The sequence below is a fragment of the Anastrepha obliqua genome, chromosome 5 (genome assembly GCF_027943255.1).
Source record: "Anastrepha obliqua isolate idAnaObli1 chromosome 5, idAnaObli1_1.0, whole genome shotgun sequence".
Lineage (NCBI taxonomy): Eukaryota > Metazoa > Arthropoda > Insecta > Diptera > Tephritidae > Anastrepha > Anastrepha obliqua.
In genome coordinates this window covers 83,866,150-83,881,201 of record NC_072896.1, presented here as the reverse complement: position 1 = coordinate 83,881,201, position 15,052 = coordinate 83,866,150, and the positions used below count along the sequence as shown (strand labels likewise).

Genomic DNA, 15,052 nt, shown 5'->3' with positions numbered 1-15,052 from the left:
AGTTGTACTATGCGACCTTTTCGTCGAAAATTGAAAAAAAAAATTTCTATCCCAAAAAAAATTATCAAAAATGGCTAAAATGGCCATTTTTTGACCTTTTAGGCTTCATTTACCAAAAATCCTGACTTTATGGAGCATTTTGAAGGTCAGATTCGTTTTCAGCGCACAAAAAACTACAAGAAACAAGTACAGCCATTCTAGAAACTGAAAAAAGTTAAATTTCGCAGGCCTGTGTAATTAAGCAAACAAAATTGTCACAAATTAAAAAACCCAACAAATTTTCCAAAAACTATGGAACCCGTAAATAAAAAAAATGTAGGCTGGAAAATACTACGATTTTCCCAAAAATCTAATATAGTAAACAAAATTCCAAATAAAAATTCCAAAACAAATTTACAAAACCAATTGTTTTAATTGTACTTTTTTTCTAAAAAATATACTTTAACAAACAGAATTGTCGAATTACAAAAACAAATTTCCAAAACACATTTCCAAAAAAAACATTTTTAAGAAAAATTTTTCACAAAACAAAAATAAACTTTAACAAAGAAAATTTCACAAATTACAAAACCCAACAAATTTTCCAATAATTCTGAACCCGTAAATAAAACAAATGTTCTTCTTCTTCTTAATTGGCGCGATAACCGCTTACGCGATTTTGGCCGATATTAACAAAGCGCGCCAGTCGTTTCTTTCTCGTGCTAACTGGCGCCAATTGGACACACCAAGTGAAGCCAAGTCCTTCTCCGCCTGATCTTTCCATCGCAAAGGAGGCCTTCCTCTTTCTCTGCTACCACCAGCTGGTACCGCATCGAATACTTTCAAAGCCGGAGCGTTTGTATCCATTCGGACGACATGACCCAGCCAACGAAGCCGCTGGATCTTTATTCGCTGCGCTATGTCTATGTCGTCGTAAAGCTCATACAGCTCATCGTTCCATCGTCTACGATATTCGCCGTTGCCAACGTGCAAAGGTCCAAAAATCTTACGCAGAAACTTTCTCTCTAACACTCCAAGCGTCGCTTCATCGGATGTTGTCATCGTCCAAGCTTCTGCGCCATACGTTAGGACGGGCATGATGAGCGTCTTGTAGAGTGTTAGTTTTGTTCGTCGAGAGAGGACTTTACTGCTCAATTGCCTACTTAGTCCAAAGTAGCACTTGTTGGCAAGAGAGATTCTACGTTGGATTTCAAGGCTGACATTGTTATCGGTGTTAATGCTGGTTCCTAAATACACGAAGTCTTTTACAACCTCAAAATTATAACTGTCAACAGTGACGTAGGTGCCGATACGCGAGTGCGCCGACTGTTTGTTTGAAGACAGGAGGTACTTCGTTTTGTCCTCGTTCACCACCAAACCCATTCGCTTTGCCTCTTTATCCAGTTTGGAGAAGGCAGAACTAACAGCGCGGTTGTTAAGGCCGATGATGTCAATATCATCGGCATACGCCAGCAATTGTACGCTCTTATAAAAAATTGTGCCTGAGCGATTAAGTTCTGCGGCTCGTAAGGTGCTCTCCAACATCAGGTTAAAGAAGTCACACGACAGCGAGTCACCCTGTCTGAAACCTCGTTTGGTATCAAACGGCTCGGAGAGGTCCTTCCCAATTCTGACGGCGCTGCTGGTGTTGAGCAACGTCATCTTACATAGCCGTATTAGTTTTGCGGGGATACCAAATTCAGACATAGCGGCATACAGGTAACTCCTTTCCGTACTGTCGAATGCAGCTTTGAAGTCGACGAAAAGTTGGTGTGTGTCGATTCTCCTTTCATGGGTCTTTTCCAAGATTTGGCGTATTGTGAATATTTGGTCGATGGTAGACTTTCCAGGTCTGAAGCCACACTGATAAGGTCCAATCAGTTGGTTGACGAAAAAAAATGTTAAGCTGGAAAATACTACGAATTTCTCAAAAACCCTGGAAAAAAAATTTACAAAAACAATTTTTTTAATCATACTTTTTTTCTAAAAAATATACTTTAACAAACAGAATTGTCAAATTACAAAAACAAATTTCAAAAAAAACATTTTTAAGGAAAATTTTTCACAAAAAAAATAAGCTTTAACAAATAAAATTGTCACAAATTACCAAAGCAAAAATTTTCCAAAAATGTTTAATAAAAATATTTAAAATGGAAAATACTGCGATTTTACTAAAAAAAACAGTAAAAACCAAATTCCAAAAAAAGGTCCAAAAACACTTTTTTCGTGTGTATACTTTTTTTCTAGAAAATATACTTCAATAAACGGTATTGTCAAATAACAAAAAAACATCCAAAAAACATTTCCAAAACAAAAACTTTTTAAAGGATACTTTTTTCTAAAAAATAAACTTTTACAAACAAAATTGTCACAAATTGCAAAAACCAAAAATTGTCAATCAGAAAATAAAATTCGAAACAAATTTTTTTAAGATAAAAACACCTTCCCAAAATATTCAACATTGAATAAATATCAAAAGCTGGCGCAGTAACTTATAGTTCCTCATATGTATATCTACCCGGTAATTCATTCACCAGGGAGACGAGCAGGAGGAGCCAGAAAAGTGAAAGAAAACCTCAAACTGAATAATCGAATATGTCTACTCATCGACTGCAAGCAACTAATCGATTATGAATGCGTAGCCTATTAATGATATCCGCTTCACTTTAGAAACAAATTTTGCTATTCGATTTACCGATTGATCGGTAAGTAGGGAAATCGCAGGTAGTGATCACATCCGAATAGGTTCAGCATGATTCGGTAGGTTCAAAAGGCAAGGTAGGTTTTCGGTAGGTTTGCTAAGCAAAGCAAAACTGTAAGAGTCACTTCAGCTGCCACGTCATAGGAAGCTCAGCAGAAGAATTGCGCTAGCTCATTAACTTAACTTAAGCTCTTCTAACCAGTCGTTCCTCAAAAGGCAAGGAAGTAATGTGAGCGCTGGTTGTGTTGAATTTTTTTTTTATATCAGCAACACAATCGCAGTTTGAAGCGACCTCTGTTGTAAGCACATCCCCTCTTACGTCAGCAAATCAGTTGATTTCTTAAAAATCGTCAAGTAGTCCAAAGATGGTCACACCTTCTGAATTTTCTGCACAGTGTTCAAAACCTACTACGTACATAAGATCATCAATTAACAGAAGAAGTTGCTTTAGATTTATTACAATTTTTAGCCGGGTATTTAAAACAAGATTTCGCTCGAGGCTCTTCTACACTTGTTTAATATTATTTTTCCTCTCTTTCCAGTGGTCTCGACGACATCTCCAGTTCTCAGTGCATAACACTCCTTCGCGGCATTGCACATCGCACTGGACGTACAGTTATTTGCTCGATTCACACTCCGTCCGCCAAAGTGTTCGATATGTTCGACAAGGTTTACATATTAGCCGAGGGGCAATGCATTTATCAGGGAGCGGGCGCAAATATTGTGCCTTACATGAAACAAATTGGACTGACATGTCCGCGTACTTATAATCCTGCCGACTTTGGTGAGTTTCAAAGCATACTTTAATCTGGAGCGCTAAGAATAAGAGTGCCCATACAAATTATTAAATAATTTTTAAATTCTAAGTTAATAATATTTTCATTCCTTCTCTTTTGCAGTTATCGAAGTTGCCTGCCATGAATATGGAAACCAATACCATGAGCCAATGGTTGCCGCTGTGAAAAATGGCAAGGTTTATCGTTGGTCGCCACATCAGGAATGCCGGCAACTCACATCGAATGCCACCAATAAATCAGATACCACCTCCGGTGCCTCGTCCTTCGATGAGTTGGAACAATTCGAAGAGGAAATCAATCCGAAGCTATTGAAGCAAAAAGCCTCGTGGTGGATGCAATACCGGCTGCTGCTGGTGCGCATGATGGTGCAGATGTGGCGCGATAAGGTATGTAAAGGGAAGTGATAGCTGTTAGCTTTCAATTATTAACTATTCTCTACTCATTCCAGTCCTACATGAAGCTGAAATTCTACATGAATATCGTCTTGGGGCTGATTGTTGGTGGCATTTACAAAGGCATTGGCGATGATGCCTCTAAGGCGTTCTTCAATTTTGGATTTGTCTTTACGATAATTATTGCGTATTTATATCTGCCGATGATGCCTGTATTGTTACAATGTAGGTGACATCTTTTAAGCTAGAAAGTTAGCATAGTCTGTATATAGTGTGAACTTAAAAGTAACATCATCAAGCTTGCGAAGGGCGGCAAAAAATGTTGGGGAATGAGGTGGAAAGGGGAGGGATAGTTAAGTTGAAGATGAATACAGATCTCAGATCAGACAGATCTCAGATCAGTCAACCATACTTCGGTAAGACAGGCTTCGCAACATGATTATTGGAAATGGGCGGGTTACCTTTTTTCCTTAGATGATGTGTTCTTTTGTCCTACTGCATGGACTTCTGCTTCGGAAACCTGAGTTTCATCTTCGGTCCCAAACCAATTCATAAATCGCTCACCTTTGTTTATCTTCCAGAACAAGTTTCTCTGTTTTTTCCATATCGACTGAGAGCGCCGCCACAATCGAACGACCTGGGCGCTGATCGACTTCAGTTGCGTGTCAGCCTTGCTTGAATGATTTGTGTCAGTTATGAATCAATGTATTTCCTGGGTAAGGGTCCCCGTACCGTCCTCAAACAAACAGTCGACGCTCTCGCGTTTCGGCACCCACAACAGTTATGATTTCGAGGTTGTAAGAGACTTTGTGTATCTAGAAACCATTACCACCACCGATAACAGTGTCAGCCTTGAAATCTAAAGGAGAATCTCTCTTACCAACAAGTGCTACTTTGCACTGAGTAGCCAATAGTAAAGTCCTCTCTCGACGAACAAAAGTAATACGCTACAAGGCTCACATCATGCCGATCCTAACGTAAGACGCAAAATCTGGGAAGATGGCAATTTCCGATGAGGCGTCTCTTTGAGTGTTCGAGAGAAAGGTTCAGCGGAAGATTATTGGAACTTTGCACGTTGGCAACGGCGAATATCGCAGGCAATAGAACGATGAACTGTATGAGCTTTACGACGACATAGACATAGCACAGCGAATAAAGATCCAGTGACTTTGTTGGCTGGGTCATGTTGTCCGAATGGATACAAATGCTCCGATTTTGCATGTATTCGATGCGGTACCAGCTGGTGGTAGCAGAGGAAGAGGGAGGCCTCCTCTGCGTTGGAAAGATCAGGTAGAGAAGGACTTGGCTTCACTTGGTGTTTCCAACGGCGCCGGTTAGCGCAAGAAACAAATGGCTGGCGCGCTTTATCGAAGTCGGCCAAAATCGCGTAAGCGGCTATCGCGCAAATCAAGAAGAAAAAGAAGAAGGGTAATACAGGGTGGCTGATGAATTTTGCTACATTAAGAAACTCAAATAACTTTTTTTTTAGTGTATGGAATTCATTTATTTTTTTTTCAAGTTGAAGGTCATTAAATTTTATTAAATGTAACTTAACTAGTTTTAAAAATAATTGAATTTAAATGCCCCCATGCTCGTTGACACAAGTGCGGCATCTTAGTAAAAAGTTGTTCATTGCTGCTTTGAGAGTTGCGACAGGAATAGCCGCAATTGTTGCCCGAATGGATTGTTTTAGTTCATCCAAATTTGTTGGCTTTGTTTTATAAACTTCTTGTTTACATAAACCCCACAAGAAAAAGTCAGGTGCAGTAAGGTCAGGCGACCTGGGGGGCCAACGAAATTCGGAGTTTCTTGAAATCAGTTTATTGGGAAATTTTCGTCGCAACTCTGTCATAACAGTCTGGGCTATGTGAGACGTTGCCCCATCTTGTTGAAACCACACAGAGTTGAAAGGAATTCTCTTTCGGCGTAGTAGGTAGGTAGGTAGGTAAGATGGCAAGAGTACCCCAGGTACACTACAAGTAGCACTTACGTGCCGTTTTGATACCATAAAGTGGACCACTACCTGTGAAAGGATTAAGGTAGGAGATAAGCCCGTCTACAGCCATCCAGTGCTGTTGATGTAGCGAAGGAGAGAAAAGGGATCTAGGCTGGAGAATTTCATCAAGTCATCCCCAAAGGGGACGCTGAGGAATCTCAAGCGCCTAGCCGCCAAGGCCGGACATCTGCAGAGAAAATGTTCCACAGTCTCTTTCTCTGCAGGATCCCCACAGCTTCTGCAATGGGGGTTGTACGGAATTCCAAGCTTCTCCGCGTGAGTGCCGATCACCCAGTGGCCAGTGATCACCGCAATGAGTTTGGAAATTGAATGGCGGGGAGTTCCCATCACCTTAAGCGTTCTGTTTATGTCATATTGAGGCCATAGTGCTTTTGAAATGGCACACGATGAGACAGACCTCCATCTGTCTTGCGCCTTTCTTAGAAAGAAGTTGTGTAGTTTCCCTTTAACGACGGCCAAGGGGATGCCGATGTCTGAGAAGAGGGCAGCTGGATTTGGTTCTGCCGCCCCCTTCCTGGCAAGCTCATCGGCAATTTCATTTCCCTCTATATTCCTGTGCCCAGGAACCCAGATGAGGGAAATGTTTCCTGCACGTTCGAGGCGTTTAAGTTCCTCCTTGCAGGAGTTCACGAGAATAGAGCTGCAATTCGGCGACGACAGTGCCTTGATTGCAGCTTGGCTATCGGAAAAAATTTTAATGTCTCCCTCCCAGCAGCGATCCCGAAGCATTTTGCATGCCTGCAGGATCGCGAAGACCTCTGCTTGAAAGACGCTGCTTGTCTCCGGCAGTTTATAGGAGACCGAAATGCTGGCTGATTTGGAGTAGACCCCCGCTCCCACTCCAGATTCCATTTTGGATCCGTCAGTGAAAACAGAGGCATCTATATCCGCAACAACTCTCCCCTCTTTCCAATCTTGCCTGCTCGGAAAGATAGCCCTAGCACAACCCTCAAAGCACAGTTTGCGGATGGAGAGGTCGGTGCGAATATCAGAGAGGGAAGGGGAGATCTGCTTCAAGATGCTGCTATGCCCTACCGGGAGTTGTCTCCAAAGGCCAAACTCCTTCAGTCTAATAGCACTCTGAGCAGCAATGGACTTAACCTGCAGATCCACAGGAATTAAGTGGAGAATAACGTTGAGCGCAGCGGTGGGACATGTCCTACAGGCACCAGTGATGCCTACACATGCAGTTCTCTGCACTCTCTCTAATTTAGTGAAGTTGTAGCCCTTCTGAAGAGCTACCCACCAAACTAGGCAACCGTATGTTAAAATTGGCAGAACCACTAAGTTGTACATCCAGAGTACGACACGTGGCTTGAGGCCCCATTTTTTGCCGAACATAGATTTACAGGCGTAGAGGGCTATATTAGCCTTCTTAACTCGATTCTCTATGTGCGGCTTCCAGTGGAGCTTGGGGTCAAGTATTACACCAAGATACTTGACTTCCGATGAAAGTGTAAGACACTGGTTGTTAAGTCTAGGAAGCTTAAAGGGTAGAGGCTTGTATTTTCTGGTGAATAGCATCAACTCTGTTTTGTCAGAGTTGACCCTGAGACCGCAACTGGCGGCCCATCTGCTGAGTGTAGCCAGTGCTCCTTCCAGAATTTCAGCCATTACTGATGGGAAGGGACCTGAGACCATCAGGACCAAGTCATCGGCATATGCTACCACCTTTACCCCCCCCCCCCCCCCCTGTTTAAGCGAGTTAAGGCTTCATCTACAGCTACTAGCCAAAGGAGAGGCGAGAGGACGCCGCCCTGCGGTGTGCCCCTATGTACGAATCTGGTGATTCTTGCCCCTCCTGCCACCGCATTAATTTCCCTACTACCAAGCAGGGACGAGATCCAGCGGTAGATAGGTCTTTCCACCCCTAGCCTGTTTAGAGCCGTGACAATTGACTCCGCCGTAATATTATTAAAGGCGCCCTCTATGTCTATAAAGGCCGCCAAAGTGAATTGTTTCCCCTCCAGAGATTTCTCTACAGTCCCTACTACCTCATGTAAGGCTGACTCGGTGGATTTCCCTTTCAGGTAAGCGTGTTGGGCTGGAGAAAGTCTGGTTTCACAGTGCTCTCGGATGTGACAGTCGATCACTCTTTCAAACACCTTGAGAATAAAGGAGGTAAGACTTATAGGTCTGAAGTCCTTGGCCAGGACGTGGCCCCTCCTTCCTGCCTTAGGAATGAAGACCACTTTGGTTTTCTTCCAGCTAGCAGGGACGTGGTTCAGCGAGATACACGCCGAGAAGATCTTTTGAAGAACGGGAACCACCACGGTCTTAGTTCGGCGTAGTTCTGGATAGAAAAATTCTTTCAGCATTTTCAAATAACGGTCTCCAGTAACCGTAACGGTGTGACCATTTTCTTCAAAAAAATAAGGCCCGACAATACAGCGTGAAGAAACCGCACACCACACGGTCACGCGAAGAGGATGCAATTCCGTCTCGTGGAGTATGTGTGGGTTAGAAGTACTCCATATTCGACAATTTTGTTTGTTCACATTGCCGTTTAAGTCTAAATGGGCCTCATCAGACATGAAAAGGCAGTTTAACATGTTTTGGTCTTCTTCCACCATTTGCAGGATCTTCTGGCAAAATTCCAAGCGAATCGGCAAGTCTGCTGCATTCAGTTTGTTAACCATTTGAATTTTGTAGGGAAATAAGTCTAAATCTTTGTGCATTATTGTTTGCAAAGACTGTCGGCTGACACCAAGTTGAGCAGATAAGCTTCTTGTTGAAACCCTTGGATTGCTTTGTATAGCTGCAGCTACAGCAGCGATCGTTTCCTCCGTCCGAACTGGTGGGTTTCGATGATAAGGCCTTCTTGCGACTGTTTCTTGCTCAGCAAAATTATTCACCAGTCTCATTATGGTCCATCTGCTCGGGGGATCGCCGCCAAACATCCGCCTGTACTCTCTCTGTACCAAAACTACGGACTCCAGTGCGTGATAGCGGCGGACTATCCAAATTCTTGTTTGCGTGTCCCAGTTATCCATTTTAATAAATTTTAAAGATCAATCTGCAAATTAAAATAAAAATGGAACAGATAACTTAAAAAGAAAAAAAGTTATTCAATTTTTTTTTGGTAGCGGCTTTCATCAGCCACCCTGTAGATAGCACCTCTTTCGGAATGATTTGTCTTATTTTCCTCGCACGAAAGGCCATTTTTTCCATAGTTAATGTTTTATTTTCGCTTGAGTTGTTAAACAGGTGATATCTCAAAGTTGAAGGCGTCAATTTGACTGAAACTTAGTAGCTATAATAGAATTTAGTCGCCAAGTAGCGTCAAGCATGAAAAACCCAGTCATTATCCCTCCAAAGCCTCCACTACGTGAACTTTTTAACCTCTCCTTCTATACACCTCTCCTCCAACACATAATTTTATGAAATAAACTCAACATGGTGTTACTTTAAAGTCGACCTTCTTTGTGACTTGACTACGACTATTCGTTCGTCTTTACCTCAAACTAAGCCGCTCTTCTCTTTTCTCCAGTTCCCACAGAGATGAAATTTCTAAAACGCGAATACTTCAATCAGTGGTATAATCTCAGTTCGTATTATGCCGCTTTGATCTGTTCCAAATTGCCTTTTATGTTCTTGCTGGCCACCATCTACCTCATCATGGTGTATCTAATGTCCGGTCAACCATTAGAGCTGTTCCGTTTTTGTATGCTTTTCTTAATCGCTTTTCTAACCGCCATGACTTCGGAGAGCTTGGGTCTACTAATATCGTCGCGTCTAAGTTTGGTGGTAAGTAACTTCGCCGCTACATTTCTTCATCATTCAAATTATCAATCCATATCACACACACTTCTCTTTCAGAACGCCATGTTCATGGGTCCAGTAGTTGCGGTGCCACTCATTCTACTCTCCTGCTATGGCATTGGTTATGGCAAAGCTGTCTATATACATCCTTTGATGCGCTATCTGATGCAACTGAGCTATTTGCGTCACGGCATGGAAGGCCTGGTAGTCGCTCTGTATGGTTACGATCGTGAGGATCTACATTGTCCAGATACCGAAGTATTTTGTATGTTTAGGAAATCGCAATTCTTGCTTATGATTCTTGGCTTCGAGAATCTCAACTACCTGTTCTCGGTGTGCTGTTTGGTGATTTTTTATATAATTTTTACGCTCGCCGCATATCTTATGATACGTCATCGTCTCTCGCTGCGATCCTCCAACAATGTGATCATCCAATATGCGAGTCAATTCTTGGTGAAGCATTTCAATTTTGCTTCTTATAATTACTAACGGCGCATAAATACGTATTTAATTTTTTTTTTCTTAAATGCTGTACAAAGAATATTTATTATGTTATTGACTATATGACCATTTAGGGAATGCTTGAGAGGGAGTAGTTAGCATAGGGTAAAAAAAAAGAATATTTCTGATAAAATACTACTTAAGTATTTAGAATAGTTATTTTGCCATAAAAACTAAATCTTCGACTTGTGATCAATTTGAATAACTTTTTAAAGTTTTTTATAACTACTTGTGTGTATGCGCATACATATTTTATGTATGTATTAATGATCTTTAATAATTTTAAGCTGATGTACTTTACGATTGCTTAACCCGGTGGATTACAGTGATATTAGAATTAATTAAAAATTACTAATAAAATGTAACATTTTTAATTCGAAGAAAAGTGTTTAAGTAAATTTTGTGGAATATTTGAAGTAAGAAAGCCATTTTTATACAAATTATGGATTATTTTAAAATAGAAAAGTCTGGCATTAGCAGATTTTTACTATATTTTTATTATATTAGGTGTGCAACTAAGTTCTTGCTGTTTTTTTTTTTTTGATGAAAATATAACTTTATTCTGAAAAAATGGTTACAAGTGAATCATTGAAAGTATTGCCCATCGTTGGTTACTACTTTTCCCCATCTTTCTGGTAGATCTCGTATATCGTCGTGGTAAAACTGTACATCTTTCGAGGCTATCCACGGATCAAGCCATTTTTTGATGTCTTCATATGAATGGAACTGTGAAACTGCTGGTCAGCTAGACCATGTGCCATCGATAGGAACAGGTGATAATATCTGGAGATTTGGAAAATATGGCGGGTGGGGTAGGATTTCACATTTCAGTGTTTCCAGGTAGGTTTTAACGGGTTTGGCAACGTGACGCCGAGCATTGTCAAGCTGTAGGATCAGTTTTTCATGCCTCCCCGCGAGTTGCGGGCGCTTCTCGCGCAGTGCTCGGCTCAATCGCAACAATTGAAGTCGATACCGATTCCCAGTGATGGCTTCGCTCGGTTTTAACAGTTCATAATAAATAACACCAAGTTGGTCCCACAAAATACATAGCATTCGCAGCGTGAATATTCGGCCGAGGTGACGACGTAGAAGCATTACCGGGCAGTCCTCATGACTTTCTTTTCTTTGGACTGCTGTAATGAAACCAATTTTCATCACCCGTTACGATGCGATGAAGAAAACCCTTCCTTTTTTGCCGCTGAAGCAGTTGTTCACAGGCGAAAAAACGACTTTCAACATCCCTTGGTTTTAACTTATAAGGAACCCAAGTCCCCTGTTTCTGAATCATTCCCAAAGCACCAAATCATGCAATCGCTTGGAAATGGATTGGCGGGTAACTCTTAATACTGAAGCAAGCTCTTCTTGCGTTTGACACGAATCCTCATCCAGCAATGCCTTCAATTCAGCGTCTTCGAAGGTTTTTGGCCTCCCTTCACGAGGACGGTCGTTTAACACTAAAATCACCGTCTTTGAACCGACGGAACCAATCTCGGCACATTCTTTCACTTAAAGCAGCGTCTCCATAAACTTTTTGTAGCTCTCGATGCGTTTCAGCCGCCGCATTTTTTCGAATGAAAGAAGAAAATCAAGACTTCTCGCAAATGACGATTATTCGGCACAAAATCAGACATTTTCACAAAACCAAAAGTGTATAATACCAACACAAAATCTCTAATGTGTCGAAGCAGTTTGTTTACCATATATCTAAGCTTGGTTTATGATGTTTAGGTAATGTTAGAATCGACTAGCACACACTTCTGGCGACTTCGTTGCGCACCTAATTTAAATGTAAAGCAAGATTCAATAGGGGCAATTTGTATTTAATTAAAATGCACACTGACATTTTTTAATGATCTGGCAATATCATTCAGAGCGGATATTTTTAACAAGGGGCGTACCAAATTAAGAAAGACATTTTTTTAAATTATTATTCACAGGCCCTTCGAAGGAATTCGTAGAAGGGAGGAGATTTCTCTGTTCACATTGTGTAGAATTTTGTGTAAATATCTTGACCAAACTAAGTGAAGTCTCTTGACCATGTAAGTTATGTTAGGTTATGGTGGTAGTCGGTTTGTACGACCGAGACACTACCGATCCGATACTACTGTGCGACACGGGAACCTCACATTTAGTTTTTGTTACGGCATGCGTATTTGGCTACGTAGACACTTCTTTTATAGCTGGTTGAAGCGCTCGTTTTGGAAGTATCTACTTCTGAGTGGCAAAAGTGCTTTAAAAAATGATTCAAGTGAATGCAGAAGTGTATTGACCTCCAGGGAGAACATTTTGAAAAACAATATTATTTTACTGTATTTTTATAATTGAGCGCAAAATGTAAAAGATAACCCTCATACCATCGTTGCCCTTATGTATGGAAAAGTGGCAGAAAATTTTTGCCAAAGAATAAATCAAACAAACAAATCTACATCTGCAAAAAATTCTCAGCCCGATATCTCAATTATTCTGTATTTGCCCTATTGAAACTCCGGATAAATGTATGCGATGCGAATTATGTATACAAAATAATTAATCTTTGCTCGATGATTTGAACTCAAACAAGGATTTATTGACAGATCAGAGGAATGACTAGTAAAACTTTGCAATATCTTTGCTCTAACTTTTAACCATATCATAGGTCTTATAATAGCAATAGGAATTAAACGAATTTAAAAAGTTATTTAGGAAGCCATTTGAATTGCAATTTCGAACGGAATTTGAAAGGCAAATGGAGTGAATTGCAATATATGAACGACCACTAATTTTTTAAGGGAAGCTCTTTCATAACAGTAAAGCAGTGGAAGGTGTGACAAGCAACTCGGCGAGACAGCAGTTGTTTCAAATAACTTAATGAGCACTTACTGTTCATAATGATGATCAAGTCAAGAACTTACTGCCTTTAATTCAAAGAGAAAGCATAACTGAACACATAACAAAGGATATCCGCAACAATTATGTACATACATACATATATGTATATTAGGGTGGGTCAATTTTTATGGAACGACTTTTTCGACATCGTTCCTAGCAGATCAGGATTCCATAGAAAATTATGAGAAAAAAATGTATTAGAGCAAGCATGTAAAATAAATTTCGAGTCCCCAACTTATAAAAGAATTTGTAGCATACTTATATTTTGTAATTTATTAATGTATTTATTTTTATAAGGCAATACCTTCAACGGGGTAAGATTTAATTTGAAGTTTTCTTATATGGCAATGTCCTAAAATTGTAATGACTACTAGATGTTTCTTTGTTTTTTCAAACTCTAAATATGAATTTATGCGCGCTTTTGGAAAGGGCGCATTCCGTTTGGTAATCGGCGGTGAGCAGAGCTAGGGTGCTTGCTCGCGCAGCTTAGCTTACTAAACGCATTTGTTTTAATTTTCCGGCGTTTTTGTGACGTTTGTTAAAATACAAGAGTTATATTTTATAATAAAATAAAATTACATTCTATAATAAGATAAAAAACAGCTTTACCCATTCCGTGTAAATTATATTTTATAATAAAATAAATACAAATACAAATTTATATTTCATTAATAATATATGATACAAAAATTGAGAGCGAAGTACGGCTATAAAGATTTTAAATTGAAAAAAATATTTAATTGTTTTTGGTTTTTTAGAAATTTCGGTTTGATTTACGAATGCAAAGAAATTACATACGGTCACCTGTTACAATATTAAAAATTACATGTAATTTACTTTGTGCTGCCATCTTTAAATAAAAAGTCTCAAAAATAAACTCTTCGTACCAAAAGTTCTCCGTGCGTCGTTGTTGTTCCACAAAAGGAGGCACTTGTTTCAAGCCGACTCCGAACGGCAGATATTTTTTTATGAGGAGCTTTTTCATGGCAGAAATACACTCGGTGGTTTGTCGTTGCCTGGCGAGGGGCGACCGCTATTAGAAACATGTGCTTCACCGAGATTCGAAACTACGTTCTCTCTGAACTCCGAATGGTAGTCCCGCACCAAGCCATTAGCATTTATAATGATTTAGTAAATATTAATCTTCATAATAACTTCGTATTTATTATTGGACTCCTGCGCACTGCCACCAAAAGAAATCTAGAGATCTCAAAGCCGGCTTAGGTACCTTATATTTTAAGGCTTTTTGAAAAATTTAGCAAATTCTGGGGCTTATTACTCCATAATTTATAATAGGTCTATGAATAAGTTCGTGCGGTTTTTTTTCGAAATTTGAATTTCGGATCATTCCCATGGCTTTTAAACGTTTGGAAATGGTTGATTGATCAACTCCCAAAGTTTTTGCAACCTCTTCTTGCGTTTGAGCCGGATCTTGATCGAGCAATTCCTCCAATTCGGTATCCATGAACTTTGGCGGCGCGGCCAAAATCACCACTTTTAAAGCGTGCAAACCACTTCTGGCACGTTCGCTCAGCTAGAGCATGCTCACCATAAACTTCCACCAAGATACGATGACTTTCGGCTGCTTTTTTCTTCATATTAAAGAATTCCCCGCAAAAACACATTATTTGGCACGAAATTCGACATTTTCAAGTGTGGTAAAAATATTGTTGTTTACGCTTCAAATAAAAAACTTATACTGACGTTTGTGCCTTACGACAGTAGCTCACCAATGAATGTTTGGAAATGTGGATCGATGGAATAATAATCAAGTTACGCCATCTGTTGTAAAACCGCACGAACTTATTCATATACATACCAGCAAGTTATTGTAGTCTTTTTCTGCTTAGTGCAGGACATTCACAAGGAATTTGTTCGGAATTTTCAGTGACCATTTCACGGAATAGACAGGTGATAGTCTCAGAGAGACCAATTTTGTTTAAGTGCTATATTAATTACTTCGTATTAATTAAAGACAATTTCTTTTTAAATTTGGCGGGTTCGATATTGAATTTAGGGTTTTTATCTTATATTT

General features: G+C 40.0%; 1 protein-coding gene across 3 annotated transcripts in view; it reads left to right on the top strand.

Annotated features, from left to right (window-relative positions):
* Positions 1-10,578, top strand: part of LOC129247490 (ATP-binding cassette subfamily G member 4) — a 61,745-nt gene extending 51,167 nt beyond the window's left edge. For all 3 annotated transcript variants that reach the window (XM_054886629.1, XM_054886630.1, XM_054886631.1), the window contains exons 6-10: positions 3,223-3,464; positions 3,580-3,863; positions 3,926-4,094; positions 9,377-9,633; positions 9,706-10,578. In XM_054886629.1, the coding sequence (XP_054742604.1) occupies positions 3,223-3,464; positions 3,580-3,863; positions 3,926-4,094; positions 9,377-9,633; positions 9,706-10,137 (1,384 nt within the window). In that variant the 3' untranslated portion in view covers positions 10,138-10,578. The remainder of the gene's footprint in view (positions 1-3,222; positions 3,465-3,579; positions 3,864-3,925; positions 4,095-9,376; positions 9,634-9,705) is intronic.
* The last annotated feature ends 4,474 nt before the right edge of the window (positions 10,579-15,052 follow it).